The sequence below is a fragment of the Patagioenas fasciata genome, chromosome 9, assembly GCF_037038585.1.
Source record: "Patagioenas fasciata isolate bPatFas1 chromosome 9, bPatFas1.hap1, whole genome shotgun sequence".
Taxonomy (NCBI): Eukaryota; Metazoa; Chordata; class Aves; order Columbiformes; family Columbidae; genus Patagioenas; species Patagioenas fasciata.
In genome coordinates this window covers 31,720,513-31,740,269 of record NC_092528.1, presented here as the reverse complement: position 1 = coordinate 31,740,269, position 19,757 = coordinate 31,720,513, and the positions used below count along the sequence as shown (strand labels likewise).

The 19,757-nt window shown below is 46.6% G+C and overlaps 3 protein-coding genes and 1 long non-coding RNA gene across 10 annotated transcripts in view; 2 read left to right on the top strand and 2 right to left on the bottom strand.

Annotated features, from left to right (window-relative positions):
* Window positions 1-1,613, bottom strand: part of HLTF (helicase like transcription factor) — a 36,877-nt gene extending 35,264 nt beyond the window's left edge. For all 4 annotated transcript variants that reach the window (XR_011740581.1, XR_011740582.1, XM_065844135.2 and 1 more), the window contains exons 1-2: window positions 1,413-1,613; window positions 387-595 (exon numbers count right to left, since the gene is read on the bottom strand). Coding sequence is in view for 2 of the 4 variants with exons in the window: in XM_065844135.2 (XP_065700207.1) it covers window positions 387-503 (117 nt within the window). In the remaining 2 variants the exon portion in view is untranslated. The remainder of the gene's footprint in view (window positions 1-386; window positions 596-1,412) is intronic.
* Window positions 1,614-2,795: 1,182 nt separating this feature from the next.
* LOC139828663 (uncharacterized) lies at window positions 2,796-6,510 on the bottom strand. Its single transcript, XR_011740584.1, has 3 exons — window positions 6,243-6,510; window positions 4,790-5,110; window positions 2,796-3,637 (listed from the first exon to the last, which is right to left on the bottom strand). It is a non-coding gene; the product is annotated as an uncharacterized lncRNA (long non-coding RNA).
* Window positions 6,511-6,803: 293 nt separating this feature from the next.
* Window positions 6,804-11,213, top strand: LOC136104947 (tubulin alpha-3 chain). The gene is made up of 5 exons (XM_065844341.2): window positions 6,804-6,953; window positions 8,123-8,345; window positions 8,866-9,014; window positions 9,892-10,572; window positions 10,800-11,213. The coding sequence occupies exons 1-5, from the start codon at window positions 6,951-6,953 to the stop codon at window positions 11,103-11,105; spliced, it is 1,362 nt and encodes a 453-aa protein (XP_065700413.1). The 5' UTR covers window positions 6,804-6,950; the 3' UTR covers window positions 11,106-11,213.
* A 1,051-nt stretch (window positions 11,214-12,264) lies between these two features.
* HPS3 (HPS3 biogenesis of lysosomal organelles complex 2 subunit 1) overlaps window positions 12,265-19,757 on the top strand; it is a 17,318-nt gene continuing 9,825 nt past the window's right edge. For 3 of the 4 annotated variants that reach the window (XR_010651824.2, XM_071812797.1, XM_065844340.2), the window contains exons 1-8: window positions 12,266-12,532; window positions 13,266-13,751; window positions 14,408-14,594; window positions 15,329-15,414; window positions 16,563-16,755; window positions 16,954-17,035; window positions 17,857-18,011; window positions 19,488-19,596. Coding sequence is in view for 3 of the 4 variants with exons in the window: in XM_071812797.1 (XP_071668898.1) it covers window positions 12,310-12,532; window positions 13,266-13,751; window positions 14,408-14,594; window positions 15,329-15,414; window positions 16,563-16,755; window positions 16,954-17,035; window positions 17,857-18,011; window positions 19,488-19,596 (1,521 nt within the window). In the remaining variant the exon portion in view is untranslated. Of the gene's footprint in view, window positions 12,533-13,265; window positions 13,752-14,407; window positions 14,595-15,328; window positions 15,415-16,562; window positions 16,756-16,953; window positions 17,036-17,856; window positions 18,012-19,487; window positions 19,597-19,757 lie in introns of all 4 variants that reach the window. The other variant, XM_071812796.1, reaches the window with a different exon arrangement.

Here is a 19,757-nt window from a genome sequence, read left to right as displayed (position 1 = left end):
TCAGCAATTTCAAAAGTATTCCTGAGCAAGAACTCCCTTCAGCTGCCAACATACTTTGTAATGGAATAAACAGCCCTTTGTGTCCATGTAAGCCATTCAAAGACATACGTAATTTATTGTTTTCAGTCATTTTCACTTGCCTTATGCGGGTGAGCAGAACTACCAATTAAACCAGATTTGAAAGCTTGCCACCTTAATTAAATTTCAAATTAATGTTTTAGATTACATACTTCCCATGAAAAATGTTGAATACAGCAAGTTAGGGAAAAAATATAATAAAATTATACTAGATCAAAAGTTTCAGGAATTTTTGAAATTTAAGTAAATGTATTTTTTTATGAAGCTGATAACTTTTCCTTCTGGCTTACAATTTATCATGCACTTACAATCCCTGTGTAGTATCGTAATCCAACAACACTTCCTCGCAAAGTTCCATACAAAATACCCAGGTCTGTATCGTCCTCTGCTCCAGGAGCGTCGCCCACAGAGGGGGTCTCTTCCATCCCAAAACCGGAGTAAAATCAGATGAGGAAAACGGGAGTAGCTTCTCTCTCCTCTGCAGATGTTACACTGAGAGAATCCCCTTGTAGAATCTCTGCAGAAAGACAAGGTGTGAAATACTTGACAATGACTATAATAATAACAATAAACCCCCAGAATTATTATTTCATTTTAATCTATTTACTCCTTTATACAAGGTTACCTATAAACCCCAGCTATACAACTTCATTCAGATGCTATTTACCTGGACACATTAAAAAGGTTTTTTATTAGGAGAAAACTGGCATTTTTTAATCCCAAATAAATTAGCTAAAGCCACTTACAATAAGGAGTTCACAACTTAACTGACTCAATTTGTGCATTCCCTGCTACCTTCCCGCACAGGATTATCTGTGCCAACAGCATTAGGAATTCTCCATATCTATTAACATCTCTAATTATACCTGGCACAGCAAAACTTCCACATCTTTTCCTAACACCACTTTTTCTCCTCTAACAAAAACGTTTAAAAACCTTGTTTGTAACTGATTAACTCTGTGTAACTTCATGCCTGTATCCACAGAAGCTGAAATGCTAAACCACCTGTTTCCTACACGTTTATTAAGCTTACCTTCACACTCTGACATCTATTATCAACACTTTATTGCAGTCGCCAGCCGGCCTAGCCCAGGTAATCACTGTGCACCTCCAGTACGAACTCAGAGCACAGGGGCAGGCACATCCCGCCCCGCCCCGCCGCCCGCCCGAGCGACGATCGACACACCAACACTTGTCCAAACCAAGTCAGATGTGGCACTAAGATCTCAATACACGTTTCAACCAATACCTTACACCTTCGGTATATCCCAAACTACCCTGCTGTGTGCTGTACTAATTTAGAGTACTACCGATTAACATCATTAGTTCCATACACTAATTATTGAGAGCTTGGCACGGTAACCGTCCGTTTCTTTTGCAAATGGTATCCAGGTTACTGCATAATCGGCATCGCGGTGTCTGACAGAAAAAATAAACGGTGAGGGCCTCTGCCCCGAGCCGGTCGCAGCAGGGCCGGGCGTTCAGCAGGCGCAGGGACCCCGGCGGCAGGCGCAGGGACCCCGGCGCCCCCCGCAGCGCAGCCCGCACCGCCCCCGCAGCCCCGCCACGTCCCCCCGCCCCGGCCCGGCTCACTTGCGCGGCCCCAGCAGCATGGCGACCCCGCGCCCACAGAGCGCGCCGAGCCACGCACGCGACAGCCGCAACCACCAATCCCCACCAGACACGTCACAGGCGCTGGCCAACGAAGACGCCCCGGACAGGAAGAGCACGCCTCCCCGCGCCCCGCGGGTGTCCGTGGGCGAGCGGCAGCCATGGCGCACCCGGGCAGCGCAGCACAGCGCGGTACCGCAAGCAGAACCGTAACTTGCAGCACGAAAACGCTTCCGAGTTTGCAAAGACGCTAAGAAAATGAAAGAGGATGCAGAGTGCAAAGCTTAAGGCTCTCAGAACGTGGTTTTCTGAGCGCTTATCTTGTAACAAGGGTCTGATTCAGAAAGTGGCATCTCTAGTGCATTGAACGAGCGCACATCTCACGTGAACGTTGGTCAGAAGTGTTGAGTGTCAGTGATAATTAAAAGCATTTACATCCTTACAGGATAGATTCTGAAAAATATTGTCATGGCACTTAAGTCAAATCACTCTGAAGTTTCCTACAGCCTCTCCCAACAATTCTAACCAAATGAGCTGTAATCTAAGTCAAATAGATATTTGTGCAACAAATGACAGGCTGTTAAAAAAATAAATAAAAAAGATGAATTTTAAAAGCTTCCTTTGCTAAAACCTGAATACTTTCACTCACGTTCCTGGGGTGCTGTTGCATTTCATTAAACAACTGAAATACTTTCATGAAGTCGCCGAGACAGCCACTTCTGTCCATTGAAATAAACGCTTAGTCAAGAAGGGATTTATGCAGCAGTCTTCCTGGATAAACCTGGATGCTAGATGAGAGATGTATGTAAAGATGCAGGTTAATATAAAGACCAAAAAAACCCAAATATGAACAACAAAGAAACCAAATTCCAGCTTTTCAGTTACTTACCCTTAAAACTGTGCCAACAATTTATGTACAAGCACTATCGTTAGGGCAAACTGTCCCAGAATTAAAATCCAATGTATCTGATGTATACATTAGTTGGCTTATAATAGATTTGCCAGACTAACTTTGTCAGAGGCAAAGCCAGTAAAAGAAAACCCACACTGTTAGATTGATTTTTGACAGAATTTTCTTCAGTGTGAATATATAATTTCTCCTCTTTAGATGTAGATATTGCCATGGTCCTAGATAATTTCAAGACCAACTTATTTCATCTTTTAGAAGCAATTTTAACTTCTGTCTACAGACATCTTTCAAACAAAAGCATAGTTTCCTAGGCAAGACCCTCTTTTTCATTAAACTGACACATTCTTACAGATTTGGTGGCTCAAGGCAGTTTAAAAATCTGGCTGTGTACCTGTTTTGGTCAGCACAAATTTGCACGTCACAAATACCAAAATAAAACTTCTACGAGTTTTTACAGTTCAAGCTATATACTTACAAGGAAAACTACAGTAAGATAGGATGCTAGGAAACTATCAGACTTTTTTGGGGAGAAAAAAAAAAGATAAACAACCTCCCATAGGGACTTGTACATTCATCAAAACCAAAAGTGACGAAGATTTGATTTACAGTAATTTTCCACCAGAAGCTCTTTGGCAAACTGCACCGGTTCCCACGGGCTTCCCAACCTCCCACAACGCAGGTGAACACGAACAACTTTGAATATCAAAAGTCCTTCAGAAACAAATACTTTTCTTCATTCATTTATTCTGTTACCTCTCTACTTTTTCCTTATGCTCCCCCCTCCCCGTAATTTTTCTTCTTTCACACAAAGCTTGCAAGATTTTTGTTATCTTCTCTTTAATATACCAGAAGTGCAGCCTTAGTAATCTAGAAGATCAAGGCCTGCTCAGTCCGGTTGTTCTCCAGTCCGGTATGACCACCGGGGCTGACACCACACCCATCAGCACACACCATGTCCCACAGCAGGTGAAGCACAGCAGCTCGTGTCCTGCCTGCGCTTTCAGAAGGGCTGCATTTTCTTCATCAGGACTTCGGTATCTACAGACAAAATATCCAGTGGTGATGGAACAGCAAGCCCTTTCAGATTTTTTTAAATCATCATTTCTCTTGAAGAATACACGAAAAAGGCTGAATACACAGTTCCTCTTAGAGGCTCTATACTACAGCTGATCTTTTTGAGAAGTGACTTTCTCGGACTCATTTCCTAAACTGAAAGGGATAGTCTGCAATGACGCCTCCCCTCAATCTTCCCTTAGTTGACGCTAAATGTTTTTGCCGTCATTACCAGAAGGTGGCAATGCTGCACAGGCCTGGTTTTTCTGCATCCCAGTCATTGCTATCTGTGTAGAGTAACAGCCCTTTATTAAAAGATTTATGTCCATGAAGAGTCAAGGCGAAAAGACTTCTTGAGCTCACATGACCTGTGAGGCTACACTGGTTAAGATGTACAGGAAAACTGTGTGCCTAAAAGTATAGAAAGGAGTTTTACATGTGTAAAAGGATAGCAGGAAGAGTTGAACGCAGTCAAGTCAGTCAGTGGTAAATTGATAATTTAATAGTTTAAATTCAAATGCTATCTTGGCATGTATCTGCAAAACTCTTCCAGCAGATAGTAGAATTAAAGTCCTCACAAAAATTTTGCCAGTAAAACATGGAATATAGCTTTGTGCAGAATTCTGAACATTAAAATTAACGAGAACTAAATTTGATCACCTTTAGTTAGGCAGCAATAAGGAATTAAAACTGTGCATTGGGAGGCCTAAAAGAGCTTGGCTTACTAGTGTACTAAGACAATGACTGAGAAAGAGGATATGACTCATTTTTATGCACATATCAACAAAGCAAACTACTGAGAGAAGGATTATGTAACCTACCCAAAATCCTTCAGACAAGCACAAACGGTTGCAGCTACTCATACATACATTTAGATCAGAAATAAATGGACAAGACACTAACATGAATAGTTGGGTTGTAGATAACCGTTCCAGAAGGAATGAGACCAAATTGAAGAGTTATCTTTGAGATCCATTTGTAACAGGAATTCAGTGACACAGCTGCCTCTGTCAGGAGGGAGTTGTGCTCAGTAGGTCACCATCAGTGACATACCAGTGAAAGTAAGAAAATTAGTAAATCCCCATAATTTGGTACTCTCAGCAAGCCAGTGACCTGAAGATGTGGGAAGGAACATACCTGGAGCCTTGAGATACAGAGAGACTTCGATCTACATCACACTATGAGAGAAAACAGCAGCGATTCCGGGAGAACAGTGGAGCTCAAGGAGCCCAGCTCATCCTGCGGACAAGCTTTGCTCTGCGCTGCTGCAGGACGAGTCCAGAGCAATGGGCTCACACGAGGTGCTCCAGGGACCTGTGTAAGGCGCGTGGAATGGACACGGTCCCTGTCCTGCCACAGTTCAGACCGGCTCCAACTGTTGTCATGTTGGGCAGGAATTTGAGAAGCACACAGCAGATTCACCTGGCAATAATTTGACACTAACATATTCATGCAGCCCTAAGGAAAGAAAACAGAAATCAAATTATTTTAAGGGACTTAGTTAACAAGCTAATCTCCCTTTACGATATTACAAAGGTGGAGGCGTTCAACTTCACGTGCCTTCCACTTTGCTTAGAAAAACCCAAAGCACTGCAATTAGAAACACACCAGCTTAGGTTAGGCTCATGCTTAACATGAACTAAGCATGATCCCAGTGGCTTCAATAAATTAATAGCAACTTCATCTTCCTTTTCACCTGTTCTGTCATTTTCTTTTCTTCAGGGCTTTTTGCTGTTAGTTGGTTGGTTAGGGTTTTTTGTTTGCCTTTTTCTTTGAGAGAGAGAAAAATAAAAGGTAAACTGCTATATCACTTTTGGTGAAAAGAACAGATTGATGTTGGATACTTTGCTTCACAAATGTGTTAGGTTTATTCTAGGTGGAACCCCATTTGAAGTAGTCTCTACAAAGCCTGTTTTATTCTAAATCTCGCTACACTTTTATACAGCTTAAAAAGAGCAATATACAAAAAGCATCGGGTTTAGTCTAATTTCACTTCTGTTTTAGCTACTATTTCTGGTAAAAATGAGAGAGAGGTTATCACATTGTTCTCCTTGCTTAGCAGTAAAATACATACATGTATATGGAGAAAGTAGTTGATTATCATCTTAATAAATATCCTAAAATCATTACAGGGCGGGCTTTTTTGTTTGTCTGGAGGTTTGAAAAAAAAAAAAGCAGGAACTGGGCATTAATTTGTTTTAAATTGCTCCCTCAGATGTAGCTTTAAATGCAAGTGGCTGTGAATTACAGAAAACCTCATACAAAATTGCACAACACTTGCATTGAAACAACTGACATCTCACAGAAAATTCCTCTAGCTGCAATCTTAAAAACGAACAAGAAAACCCCAAACTACATCACCAAAACACTACTGGTGTAGTTCCTTTTGTAAGGCTGTATTTTCTCCTACAACCAGAGATACATACTTTGTATATTGCACAGAAACAGAAAATTACCCCAATAACCTGAAATCGAGCCTTGTGGGCAGACCCATGAAACAAAGAGTTTATTTTGCTCCGCACAGCATTTTCTTTATTACAGAGCAAGGATAGAATTCACAGGAAAAGAATGTGAATATGTTGACACTTACAAGAACACTTGCCAGGAAAAACCTCCCCGTAGGAACGGTACACGGGGAGCATTACAGGAGATACGCTGACTGCTGGAAAATAAGTTTTGACAGAAAGAAAAGGGAGAAAGAGGAAAAAATCCCACCTGCGTCATGGGTGCTACTCCAGAAAACAACTGTGTGCTCACCTCGACACCCAGCTTCACCTGCCCAACTACTGGCCTTTTCCTGGCCCCCTCCCCACGGCCCGCTCAGCGCGGGGCTCCCCGCTCCTCTCGGGCCCCCTCACCACAGCGGTCTCCCCGCTCCCCTCGGACCCCTCACCACGGCCCGCTCAGCGCAGGTCTCCCCGCTCCCCTCGGGCCTCCTCACCACGGCCCGCTCAGCGCAGGTCTCCCCGCTCCCCCGGGCCCCCAGGGCCGCGCACACCCCTCCAGCCGCTCTGCCGCCTCGAGCCGCCACCCGCACCCAGCGCGGCTCAGGCCCCGCCCTCTGTGGTCACCTCGCCTCGCGCGCTTTCAGGAGAGCATGTGACAAGCATCGCCCCACGTGGGGAGAAGAGCATCCTCAGCTAATCAGCGGCCTAGACCGCACGGGTGACAGCCAATGAGGAGGCAGCGCGCGCGGGCAAGGCGCTGGCGGCGGTTGGCGGGCGGCAGTTGGTGCTCTCAGACGGCCGGCGGCGGACGCGGTGTGGCGAGCCGGAGCTCCTCAGCTTAGCAAGGCATCATGGTGGGGAACGGGGTCCTCGCGGCTGGGGAGAGGGAGGGTATCGGGGGTATATCTCCTGCGGCAGTCCGGGGAGTTTGTGGCTGCATTTGCTCCGGCAGAACTTGCAGGCAGTCTCTGCGTGAGGTCTCCGCGGCAGCAGTAAGGCAGAAGGGCTGGGGAGAAGGGGAGAAATTGGTATAAGAGACAATAATTCGAGGGAGCTGAGGCAAAACAACTGGCTAGTGAGACAAGACTGGTAGGAAAGCAGAGGAAGTCTGTCCGTAGTGGGCGCGTAGGGGTGACGGGCAGACTGGAACCTGGCCCCGGCGGGCGGGAAACGGCGGGAAAGGAGCGGACGACGAGCGGGGCGCGGCGCCGTTCCCGGGCTGGCGGCCTGCAGGGCCCAGGGCTTGCGCGCGGCCAATCAGCGGCGAGGAGCGTGAGCGGCAGCCAACGGCGTGCTGCCGCGTGCCACGGCCGCCGCGGCTGCTCGAGCTGCGCGTGGCGGTCAGCGCGCCGGGGCGGGAACGCGGGGGGTGATGACGGGGGGGAGGGGGGAATGGCAGCGGGGGGGCGATGACAGCGGGGTAAGGGGGATGTGACAGCGGGGGAGGGGGGAATGGCAGCGGGGGGGGGGCGGTGACAGCGGGGGAGGGGGGAATGGCAGCGGAGGAGGGGGTGACAGCGGGGGTCCAGCGGGCAGAACCGCGGCGGGAGGATTAGAACATGGAAACGACGGCAGAAGTCTTGATGAAGCTGTGAAGTGGTACTGTGCAGGAAATATTTTTGCAACAGGTGCCCTATATATGACTTGGCAATAAATCAAGGAAATTTGCTGATATTGTATAAATAAATTTTACAAAAATGAAGGAAGGTGAAAAAGAGATCAATTAAAGATAAAATATACATGCTACATAGTAAGGAAGAGTGAATCTATATTCACCTTACGTGTTCATAGGGATTATGTTGTCTTTAAGATTGCCCAGTATCTAAGGTGATATATTCCAGTACAACTAAGGTGAGTAGAGTCTTGCCAGCAGCAGACAATTCACCAGTTAAATTGCCACTCAAGAGCAACCAGGGAACACTGCAGAGAAACATAATGAAAAGATTTAGCACACAGATAGGTAGTTATTAAGAGAATAAACAGCTCCACATCTCATTATCATGGTTCCGTTTTTAATTTCCAGCGTGAATGCATATCCATCCACGTCGGTCAGGCCGGTGTTCAGATTGGCAATGCGTGTTGGGAACTGTATTGTCTTGAACATGGGATCCAGCCTGATGGTCAAATGCCCAGCGATAAAACTAGTGGAGGTGGAGATGATTCATTTAACACTTTCTTCAGCGAGACAGGAGCTGGCAAACATGTTCCCAGAGCAGTGTTTGTGGACCTAGAGCCCACCGTGGTTGGTACGTACCCAACATTAAAGATCTAAAGTGTAAAAGTGAAGATCCCTTACAGGTTCTCTACCATCTTTTTTGTTTGTTCAGAACACTATAGATCTTAGAAGATGTGTGTCTGGATGCTGTTTGGACAGCTGAGGTCGTTGTTATTGGAAAGAAATAAAATAATGGTCTACAGGTGACAGCATTTGGAAAACAACAGCCCTTTTTTACAGTCTGGATAATCTTTCTAGACTGCGGCACTTCATCCAGAGTTTTGTTTAATTGCTGTCTGGAATCCTGCCTGTACCTGTCACATAGTTTTCTGTGTGACCTCTGTGTTCTCGGGTACGAATACTGCTGTGTGAGTGCCTCACGTTTTCCCCTCAACAAATACTGCTGCATTCATGCCAATTTTGTAGGTGTCAGACAAGCTGTGTATAGTCAGGGACGCTGCGTGTGACACGTGTGCTCAGTGCGTAGGCACCAGGCAGCGCACATAAAACCATACATCCAATTTATGTTGTGGTATTTTGTTTCTTTGTAGATGAAGTACGTACAGGCACATATAGGCAGCTATTCCATCCTGAGCAGCTCATTACTGGGAAAGAAGATGCAGCCAATAATTATGCCAGAGGCCATTATACCATTGGAAAAGAGATCGTTGATCTAGTGCTAGATCGCATTCGCAAACTGGTAAGAATTCATGCTGCAAGTCAGTATTTAAAATAATTGGTGCAGCTCTAGAGCCAATTATAATGCCAGCTTGCTGTGGTTTTTTCCCTAATAATTTTGTGCATAGTTGTTTAAAACAAAACAAACACTTTTATATCCTTGCTCCCTTTACCCCACTTAAATAAAAATTCAGTCAGTAAAACTTTAAATTCTTTAGGCTCTGAAATACCATTATTTGAAAGTTTTTTAAGGATATCTCAGAAATATTATAAAAGCCTTAACAATGTTGTTGTACTTTTTTGTTTGTTTGCTGTTTTCAGTTTGAATCTTGCCATTTTGTGTCACACAAAGTATTTATAGTACTGTGAACCTCAGGTTTTGGTTGAATGCTTAGCAATTTTAATTACTCCTCCAGTTTTTTTATCTGACATTGCACTGTCAGAAACTCATGTACACTGATACGGTTCAAAGTAAAACTGATTGTCTACTTAAAATTACAAAAATTTAAAAAATGTTTTCAACATCTATTTGATAATTACTGAAAGCTAGAATGAGAACAAAACCACATTCTAAAGCTCCAACTGCTGTAGCTTTTATTAACTTGTCACAGTGGTGCACGGTTGTGCTTACAGCAGTCTGAAAATGGCATCAAAAACAAAGCAATTTTTAAATATTAAAATACTTATATTCAGAAAAAAAAGTTATATAGAGGAACTGGTACTTTTGAGTAGAAAACATGCAAGAAAAAAGGAAAACCACCTTTCAAGAGTGGTAGTTTTATATTATAACAATGTAAAACTAGAAAGCTTAAGAAATAGTTTTGAATGATTCTTTTAATATTGCTTTCTCTGAAATCATTAATAGCATTTTCTCCCACTCTTTTCCCACCCCATTCCAGGCCGATCTGTGCACAGGGCTGCAAGGCTTCCTTATCTTCCATAGTTTTGGAGGAGGCACCGGTTCAGGGTTTGCATCTCTGCTCATGGAAAGGCTGTCAGTTGACTACGGCAAAAAATCTAAACTAGAGTTTGCGATTTATCCAGCGCCACAAGTTTCCACGGCTGTAGTGGAGCCTTATAACACAATCCTAACTACCCACACAACACTAGAGCACTCCGACTGTGCATTCATGGTAGATAATGAAGCCATTTATGATATATGTCGTCGTAACCTTGACATTGAACGTCCTACTTACACCAATTTAAACCGATTAATTGGGCAAATTGTTTCATCCATCACAGCTTCACTGCGCTTTGATGGAGCCCTCAATGTAGATCTGACAGAATTTCAAACCAACCTTGTCCCATACCCACGAATCCATTTCCCTCTGGTAACATACGCCCCTGTGATCTCAGCTGAGAAGGCCTATCACGAGCAGTTATCCGTGGCTGAAATCACCAACGCGTGTTTTGAACCAGCCAACCAGATGGTGAAATGCGACCCTCGTCACGGCAAATACATGGCCTGCTGCATGTTGTACCGAGGCGATGTGGTTCCTAAAGACGTCAATGCAGCTATTGCTACCATCAAGACTAAACGCACCATTCAGTTTGTGGATTGGTGTCCAACTGGATTCAAGGTACTTGCATAGCTTTTTAAGTGCTTCATACCTGAGTTACTAGAAATGTGTGGTATTCAGGGCCAGCAGTCAGTGTACAATGTTGTAATGTCCCTGTTAAATATTTGGATAAAGTGCAAAATAACTGTAAGCTATTTTACTTGTTCATAACCATAGCTTTTTAATTGTTAACAGAAATGTCTAAGCCTTAGCGCTCCTGAAGAAGGTTTTCATTTGTTCTCTTGCAGGTGGGCATTAACTACCAGCCTCCCACCGTGGTGCCAGGTGGCGACCTCGCCAAGGTGCAGCGGGCCGTCTGCATGTTGAGCAACACCACTGCCATCGCTGAGGCGTGGGCTCGCCTCGACCACAAGTTCGATCTCATGTACGCCAAGCGTGCCTTTGTGCACTGGTACGTTGGGGAAGGAATGGAGGAAGGGGAGTTTTCCGAAGCCCGCGAAGATCTGGCTGCCCTTGAGAAAGATTATGAAGAAGTTGGGGTAGATGCAGTAGAAGCAGAGGCTGAAGAAGGAGATGAATATCTAGAGAATTAAAGTCTGGGGGAAAAAAAATAAAAAAACCCCACACAACAAAAAAAGAATGGCAGAACCCTGTTTACTTGTTTGATTGTTTTCAAATAAAGTTTCAAAGGTTCTACTCTATCTTCTTCACTCTTTGTGTGTGTACTTTCCAAGTGAGGACCATTTGAGATTGCAGGCTTTGGTAGCATCTAGTGCAAATTGCAGAGGAAGTCAGGAGGTTGTGTGCGCTTTCCTGAGATCCCAACGTGTTCTGAGACATCCTCTCTGATTTTTGGTTTCTCACAAGAAGGAAACTGCTTCTGCCACAAGTTGTTACAGTACTAACACCACCATTACTGTTCCAGGCCTGTCTGCACAATGCAAAGGAACCTCATGTTTCCTTGAGACGTTTCCCAGGGAGGCCGGTGCCAGGGCGCACAGATCTCCGCAGTTAACTGAGCGCTGTGCTCTGGGGTTCACCCGCCTCAGGCCCTGCGGGACCAGCACTGGGAGCAGCTCAAACGTGAAATTGTAGTCAGTGCATCCCCCTGCACTTGACTCAGGCAGAGGAACAGAGCAGATCTGTCACCTGCTTAAAAAGAGCTTTGGTTTGTTTTGAACATTCTGAGACTTGGCCTAGTAAAAAAAAAATTAAAAAATCCTTTACCAGTAAGTTCTTATGAATGAAGCTTTACAGACACCTGGAAACAGTTGAACTGCAGGACACTCGGGCAAGAACTGCTCACCCAGTTATTTTTTAGTCCTGAATCCTGAAAAGGAGAAAAAAAAACCTTCAGGGGTGGGGGAGGGGGTTTGTGGTTTGGCTTTTTCTTTACCCCCTTCCCCGCATGTTCCACACCACCAGGAAGGAGAAGAGGGGCTACATCTGCTAAAGATGCCCAGAGATTAATGATTTCAGAAGCACCTGTAACCAATACCTGTAGGGCATGCTCTGCGTCCACAATTCACGGAGTTCTAAAGAAAGAATTGCTGTATCTAAAACCATTTGCTTTTGCACCCAGGAGACTGAAAGAAGCGCGACTACAGCAGCCCGATGCGCTCCGGGTGCGCCCCCCGGCCCCGGCCGCGCTCCGGGTGCGCCTCGGCGGCCCCCGCCGCAGCGCGTCGCTCGTGCCCGCCCCCCCGCCGCGCGGGTACCTGAGCTGCCACGGCAGTGACGTCACGCTGGCGGGGCCGCGTCCCGGAGCGGGGCGGCCCCGCGGAAGTGCCGGCGGCCATGGTGCAGCTGTACAACCTGCACCCGTTCGGGTCGCAGCGAGTGGTGCCCTGCAGGCAGGAGCCGGGGCGCTTCTGCTGCGGCCGCGATGTGCTGTTCGTGGCCAGCGCGGCGGGCAGCTGCAGGGTGGAGGCGTTCGCGGTGCGCGAGCAGGGCCACTGCGAGCCGCTGGGCGCCTTCGCCACGCTGGGGCCCGTGCGGCGCATGGCGCACAGCCCGGCAGGTCGGTGCCGCCGGGGCCGGGACGGGCCCGTCTCCACTGCGCGGGGAGGCCCACGAGCCCCGCCGGGCGGGGCGGGTGCGGAGCGGAGGCGCTGGGGCCCGCGGGCGGGCGGCGGGTTCGCCGCGGGAGCGGGGCCTGCGCGGGCCTGGCGCTGCCCTGCGCGCCGCTCCCCGGGGCGTCTGCCTGGAGCCGCTGGGCCGGGCCGGGCCGTGCGAAGGGCCGGGGCTGGGCCGGGCTGTGCGAGGGGCCGGCGGGGAGCGGGTCGCTTTTCCTGCCGCTTTCCTGCGCCGCAGTCGGGGTCCGGGTCCGGGTCCGTGCCCTGGGCTGTTGCGGAGCAGGGGCGGGCGGGCGGTCACCGCGGGCGCTCCCGCAGGTCTGCATGGGGCTGTGACTCTTCCTGATCTTTAGAGGAAAACCGGTTTCTCGTTAATGAAAACTCTGAGGGGGAACACCCTGTCTGCAATCACAGCTCGCAAAGTGGATGCACTTGGGAGTTAGTCTGAAACCACATCTATAAGCCCTTATAAGTCTTTTTTTTTTTTTTTTTAATGGTATGTTGAAGCGTGTTACACCCAGCAAAGAAATTTGTGCTTTGAATTTCATTAGGGGAAAACTGATCAAAACTGTTTTTGGAATTCTACATAGGAGTTGTGAATTTCTTATGTTTGTAATGGGCTACAGCTGAAGAGCTCAAAACTGGTGTCATCTGTTCTCACCACTGCTTTCTTTTAAGGAGACTATCTGGTGACAATTGAAGAAAAAGGCAAAGCAAGTTTCCTAAGAGCGTATGTGAACTGGAGGTGCATGTCTGCAGGGAGTGCCCGTGTCTGTGTTCGGATGGTTGGTCACAAGATGGAAGAGTCATACAGAGAAACCTTGAAAGAACAGATGTCAATTGTGGAAATGCCACTTTCGGATCCTCCGCTCTGCATTTCCTGCTGCCCTGTAAGTGGAGATCTTCTTGTGGGCTGCAAGAATAAACTAGTCATGTTCTGTTTGAAGTACGTGGTCATAAACCAGAATTTGACTGTGTTAGACTTTGAACGCTCCTTAATTTTACACATCGATAACCTGATTCCCGCTGAAGTCGCGTTTTGTGCCAGGCACGTAGCCATAACCACAGAGCTGGATGTTCTGATCCTGAAACTGGAGCTGGCGCAGCCGCACGCGGCCAGGACGGAGCGCAGGGGCGCTGCACCGGGAGGGCCCCTGCGTGCAGGTACGTGCAGAATTTGGGGGTTTTTTCTCCCCAAGAATTTGCTGGTTCCAGTTATTCTCAATGTAGGCTCAGATGAGATCATTGCCCTTCAGAAAATATTTCCAGATCATTGCAGGACTATTTAATACTCTAGTGCATGAAAAGCTGCACCACCTGCAGCTGGAGGTAACGCAAATATGCCATCATTCTGCAGACATTTCAGGGTAGCGCAGCCTCTACAGACACGGAATTAGGTCCCTGTTTGGAGGTGCCACCACGGGCCAGATCAAAGCAGCAGTAGTTCTGTGTGCTGCGTTCAGAAAAATCACCCATCAGCGTCAGTGCCCAAAGAACGGTGTCTGTTCTGAGGGACAGGTGGGAGGCAAATGAAGAAGCATCTCCTGAACCCTGAAATGGGCCATGTGTACTGGCTTGCACGTTAGGAATGCTCCTGTGGCGATGCATATGGGCTTCTGTATCTGTTAATAGGCACAGAACCTTAAACGAAGGATTGTTCTCATCTTCTAGCGTCGCTGTTTTTAAACTCTCATGGTTTAAGGAAGCCGGTGCTAGCTAGGTACCTGTAACTGGAGCATCTAATTGTTATTGGGTCATGTCATTTTCTTACTGCTAAATGGAATGGTTTGACCAAATAATAAAGCATTTTCATTGTCAAGGTGTGAAAGATGAAGGCCCTTCAACACATGCTCTGCAGCTTGAATTAGACGAGTTCATCATATGTCAGAAGCCGGTGGAGCTGCTTGGGGAAGAGAGCGCGCGGTGCGAGATCCCGGTCACGCTGGAGTCCACCGAGCTACCCACCGAGCACACAGAGCGCTTCCAAGTGCGCTATCTGCTTTTCAGGTACTGCAAATGTATTTTCCCGTTTATGGGTTAAGTTACTGCATGAAACCCAAATGAGCTGCGGCTCACATTTGTTGAAAGAGAAATCCCGGTATTTTGGCTTCTGTGGTTTTTAAAAGGGTGTTGTTGTTTGTTTGCTTTTCCCGCACTGAGGAAATAATGTGATACCAAAGAAAGCCCATTTTTGAATAGAATATTTCAGCTGGACCTGCAGTGATCATCTAGTCCCTCCCTTTCTCCAGCCAGCAAAGGGCATTTGCCAAATTATCCTAAGCACTAAGAACCTGTTCTGTTCGTTAGCGATCAAAGCCATTAAACTACACAAAACTGAGGAAGAATTGATGTCACAGTCCAGCAGTGAATTGCAAAGCCAACAGGAAAGAGGGTGACACATAATAGGAAAGAAGAGTGGGAGTGGAGATGGCACCGTGTTGCATATAGCTCAGTTGAATAAAAAGAGAGGAAAAGACTAAGGTTAAATCGAGGTCCAAATCAAGCGCAGCGTGTCTTCCGGTGATCCTGAGCTTTGACAGGTCTGGTAGACCAGCAGAGGAAGAGGGTCTCTCAGGTAAAGGACCGGGCTGCCCTGGCCGTGCCGCCTGCTGCTCGGCGCTGCCGCGCTGACTGCGGCAGTTGGAGCGTGCGGTGCTGGTCACCCCTCCGGAGCGGCTCCGAGTGATTTCTCCGTGAGGCGCCACGTTGCTGGTTTGTTGTTGTGTTGGTTTTTTCTGTAGATGTTTTACACCGGACCAGTCGCCTTTTGGGTTTTGTGAGGAGACAAAGCTGCACTCCCTTCAGCTGCTTCCTGTGTACCGGACAGGTATATGGGCACGCATGGGTGCGTTACGGCCTTACCGCAGCGGGCCTGGGGAAGGAAGGAGCTGCCTCGCTTACTCTGTTTTGTACACTGTTTCTGTATGATTTGTTTTGAAAGTGAGGTCTTTCCTCCCTTTTCAATGATCTAAACTGAACTGCTATTAACAAAAAAGTCTTTAAATTTTTCCAAGTTCTCCATAAACCTTGAACTAAATTATCAATTCACCACACCAAAAGGAAGACTAATTCAGCTTTTATGAGTTCTCTACTGATTAATTTTACATGATGAAACATTCACTCCTTACACTGTGTTAATAACATTATCCTCGGTGTTATAAGACACTAGGCTGCCCTTCATTAGTCAACAGTGGAAATCAGAGTAGTAAACCTTAATAGTCATTGAGATACACGTTACCTTTCTTCCCGGCTTTAATCAAAACTGCAAGGGGCGAGTGCAGATTTTAGGGGTTCACTGATACACACTCGCCCAGGCCCCAGCAGACCCAGAGAAGAATTTGATGCTGTACATTATCAGTCAGCTTTAACAACTGCTTACCCAGGTTGGGGTTGTTGTCTGTCTATGTAGCAAAGCCTCACTGAAGTTGGTGCTGACTCAAGACAATGAGCTGCTTGCCGTTTAACTCCAGCTACGTTATGTTCTCTTGCAATTTACAGTCTTTGACAAGGGGGTCTGCAGCATCTGAACACAGCAAGTGGCTTTAACAGATCCTGCCTTGTAAGCCTCTTTCCCTTAATTGAGGAGCTGTACCTAGGTGCACAGCGGCTGCAGGGCTGGATGAGCGTTCACCCAGGGCACAAGCAGTTGTCTAAGATCAGGCGAAGATCCATGGATGTTTAGTGGCGATGAACCTGCCAGGACTCTCAAGTGCTGCTGCACCTGTAGAATTTCTTCACTTGCTGTTACAGCCACGCTTTTGTTAAAGATGCTGCCAAATGAGAGTACGTGACACACACATTTTGGACCTGTACACTGATCTTCGTGGAGTTCTTTCTCTCTTCACTAGTTACTTACAAGACCCGTGTGCCACCTGGGTGGGTTTGATAGTATCTTTTAGGCATCACGCTTGCAGTGGAATGACCAGATTTTGGTTTATGAGGTACATAAAATGCCTTTCTCATTGTTACACCTAGGAAGCTCTGGGACAGCCCAAGAGGAAACTGAGAACAAGAGAGAACTACTGAGTCTCTTCTGCTTTTTCTCTTTACCTCATGCTGGATATCTCTACTCTCTTGGGAAGTCAGTGGAACTGATTTCTACTTACCAGTATTCAGAGAAGTCGGAGCAGGCGGTTCTGACTCGGCAGTTCCTGCACGTCATCACAAGGTACGCTCCCGACGTTGCCGCTGCCCCCGCGCCCGACGCGCCCCGCGGCTCCGGGCGGCCCTGGGCTGCAGCAGCGCGGTCCGCTCGGCTTCGGAGCCCGGCTGCGGAGCACGATCCGGGTCGCTGCAGCCCTGGCTGCTTCATCTTCGTAAGTCTGCGGTTTTTCCTCCCTCACTGCGTTTTCTTGTTTCCCTGTAGTGAGAGCCTGCAGTGTTTCACCGTGCGGTGCAGCGCAGCAGCAGCTCGTGATGAGGATCCCTATATTGATACGACCGTGAAGGTGCAGCTCTTGTTATCCCACTAAAAGGAGGGGGCAGTAGTAGGGCGCACACTTTGCTTGTGTTTACTTCTGAAATCCTGTTTGTTTCTATTGGCTGAACCAATAAAATAACATCCAAAATTAGTATTTTACTTCAGTCAATGGCATATTGTATTTTAATGGTCTACAGATAATGAAACAATCTTTTATTGTTCAAGATTCTAGACCATTAATAGCATGTTTTCAAAAACACCAAAAGCTCTAAAATCACTGACATTCCGAACTAAATCCTGTGCTTCCCTGTATCCATCTGAATGGCGTGGTTTTCCCTTATTGCAGCTGACCGTGTTTCTCTCACACGTGTCCTTGAAAAAAGAGTTTTTGTAAGAAAAGTCTGCTGCCAGATCCTGGGTGCGTTAAATGGCTTATGAGTGAAAATCTCTTGAATTGTAAAGATGGGATGTATGTTAACAAAAATACCTGCAGAGGTAGATAGAAGTGTATTTTAAGTTAGCATTTAAGGATTTATTTTGAGCATAGAGACAGCAGACACAAAGAAACCACAGGACAGTTAGAAGCATTATCAGATTTTCAGGAGCCAAACACACGTTCCCTGCCCTCCGCAGCGGTACCGAGATGATACCCGTGTCACAGTCTGTCCTGTCCCCCCCGGTGCCGCTTTCTGTGCGTCCTCCGGGGGTTTCCGTCAGTCTCCCACAGGTCAGGCACCCAGGAAAGCCAGTGCATGCGTTTGGGGTCAGAGCATTGAACAAAGATTAACTCCTTTTTCCATATAAAGGCTCAGAGTACATGCTAACTGGAAGCAATGCTTTCCTTTGCAGGCCTGCCCACCCGTCGCCCTGGATGTCTGCACGTTAAGAATGCAGCTTTTTATAGGACCAAGAGCTATCTGTCATTTCAAAAACCATATTATTCTCTTGACTAAAGCAGACACGGAAGACATTACTGAAAGAAGAAAGCCCGCCAGAAGGATGCTGTAAGGACTGGTACCTCGGGGAGGTGGTATTTCTAGCTCTGGTGCAGTGCTGACGTTGTTGGTGTTGGGAAACAATTCCCTGCTCAGCGCGTGAGAACAGACATCAACACCCGTCCTTTCGGTTCTGCTGTATCAAGGGCCATAGAAGAAATGAGGGTAGGGTCACAAATGCCTGAAATCAACAAGTTACTCGAGATTGTAAAAAACTTACAAGTAACAAAGTAATGTTAATGTTAAAATAACATCACTAAGAACGTATCTGCTATTGAGAAGGAAAAATATCTTGTAAAACAAAAATACGTAGGAGTACTGAAGCTACAGGCCAACAAAAGGTGTTGTAGCACAGAAGGAAAATCTCTTGCATTTGGCAAAGGGTTCGTAACAGGAGAAGTCAGGAACATGCCTGCAGAAATCCGTGACCGGAGAAGGATCAGGCTTTGGCCCAAGGTACCAATGTACCGTGGATGGAGCCAGAGGCATTTGTGAGAACTGCTATTCCAGTTCTTTTTCGAGGGCTTTTCATAAAACAGCTACTCAGAAATCACATTTATTAAAGTCAGTTCATTGACACAAGTGAGACAGGTATAGTTGATTGAAGAGTTATTTGAACCAGTATTTCTTAAAGCCGGGAACACACACTATTCAGGGGAAGAGGAAGATAAGCCTGTCAAGGAGAGTGGGAATCCAGAATACTGTGGGTTTCTCTGTATTAAGCACAGTGTCTTTTACAAATTGTTTTGTTTCAAAGATTATAGTTGGCATTTGAGGAAGATAAGCCTTTTGCCTTCTGTGTAGAACATAAGTTTAACAAATACGAGTCTACTTAACACCATCATTTCAAAATAAAGATGTAAATATCCCAGAACAGTTAAAACAAACCAACCAACCCCAGGAAAAAAGTCTGTGTTTTCCTGCAGTGTTTTAGCCTTAGGGCATTACAGGCCCAGCCAACGTGTTCAATGTGAGTACAAGCACTGAATCGCTGGGTTTTCACACCAGGTTCAGTGTGAGTACAAGCACTGAATCGCTGGGTTTTCACACCAGGTTCAGTGTGAGTACAAGCACTGAATCGCTGGGTTTTCACACCAGGTTCAGTGTGAGTACAAGCACTGAATCGCTGGGTTTTCACACCGTGTCTCGGCAGACCCGGCAGCAGAGCCGCGGGGGCAGACAGCGAGAGCAGCGAGTCCTACGGAAAGCCAGCAAACATCCTCGCTAATCTGAATTACTTCATGTACTACATGGTGTTAAGCCCAGGAGAAGTTGTAGTAGATGGTTTTGGTGATGTTCCTGGTGTATGAACACGCTTATTCCCATTTCGTTACAAGCCATTGTGACTTAAATTCACAACTCTCAAGCATTTATTAGTCTGCAAACTTACCTATTTATGTGTGTAAATCATCAAGGGAGTCGGGTATTTTGGCTGCATAGTGTTTGTTTGGACACTGACAACTCAATTATTTTCCTTCTCTCTAGTTCCGGAAAGACCGACAGCATCAAATCCAGGACGAATTCTGAGTCAGAGCCCGGCTGGAATTTATATATTATAAACACTGTTTCAACCATTCAGCTTTACAGAGAAATGGTATTGCCCAACTCCTGCTTTTGTCGTTTGGTGACTAAAAATAAGTACTGCTAAATAATCTCCGATGCATGTCGTTGCTGAATAGAATGTATTCTCAGGAATAGCCTATCGTCCTATCTCGAATGGCTGCAGCCTTCATTAGAATTGTTCCTGTATGTTCT

Coding starts and splice junctions, on each gene's coding strand:
- LOC136104947 (XM_065844341.2), top strand. Junction 8,346..8,865: donor CCTAGAGCCCACCGTGGTTG/GTACGTACCCAA, acceptor GTTTCTTTGTAG/ATGAAGTACGTACAGGCACA. Junction 10,573..10,799: donor GGTGTCCAACTGGATTCAAG/GTACTTGCATAG, acceptor GTTCTCTTGCAG/GTGGGCATTAACTACCAGCC.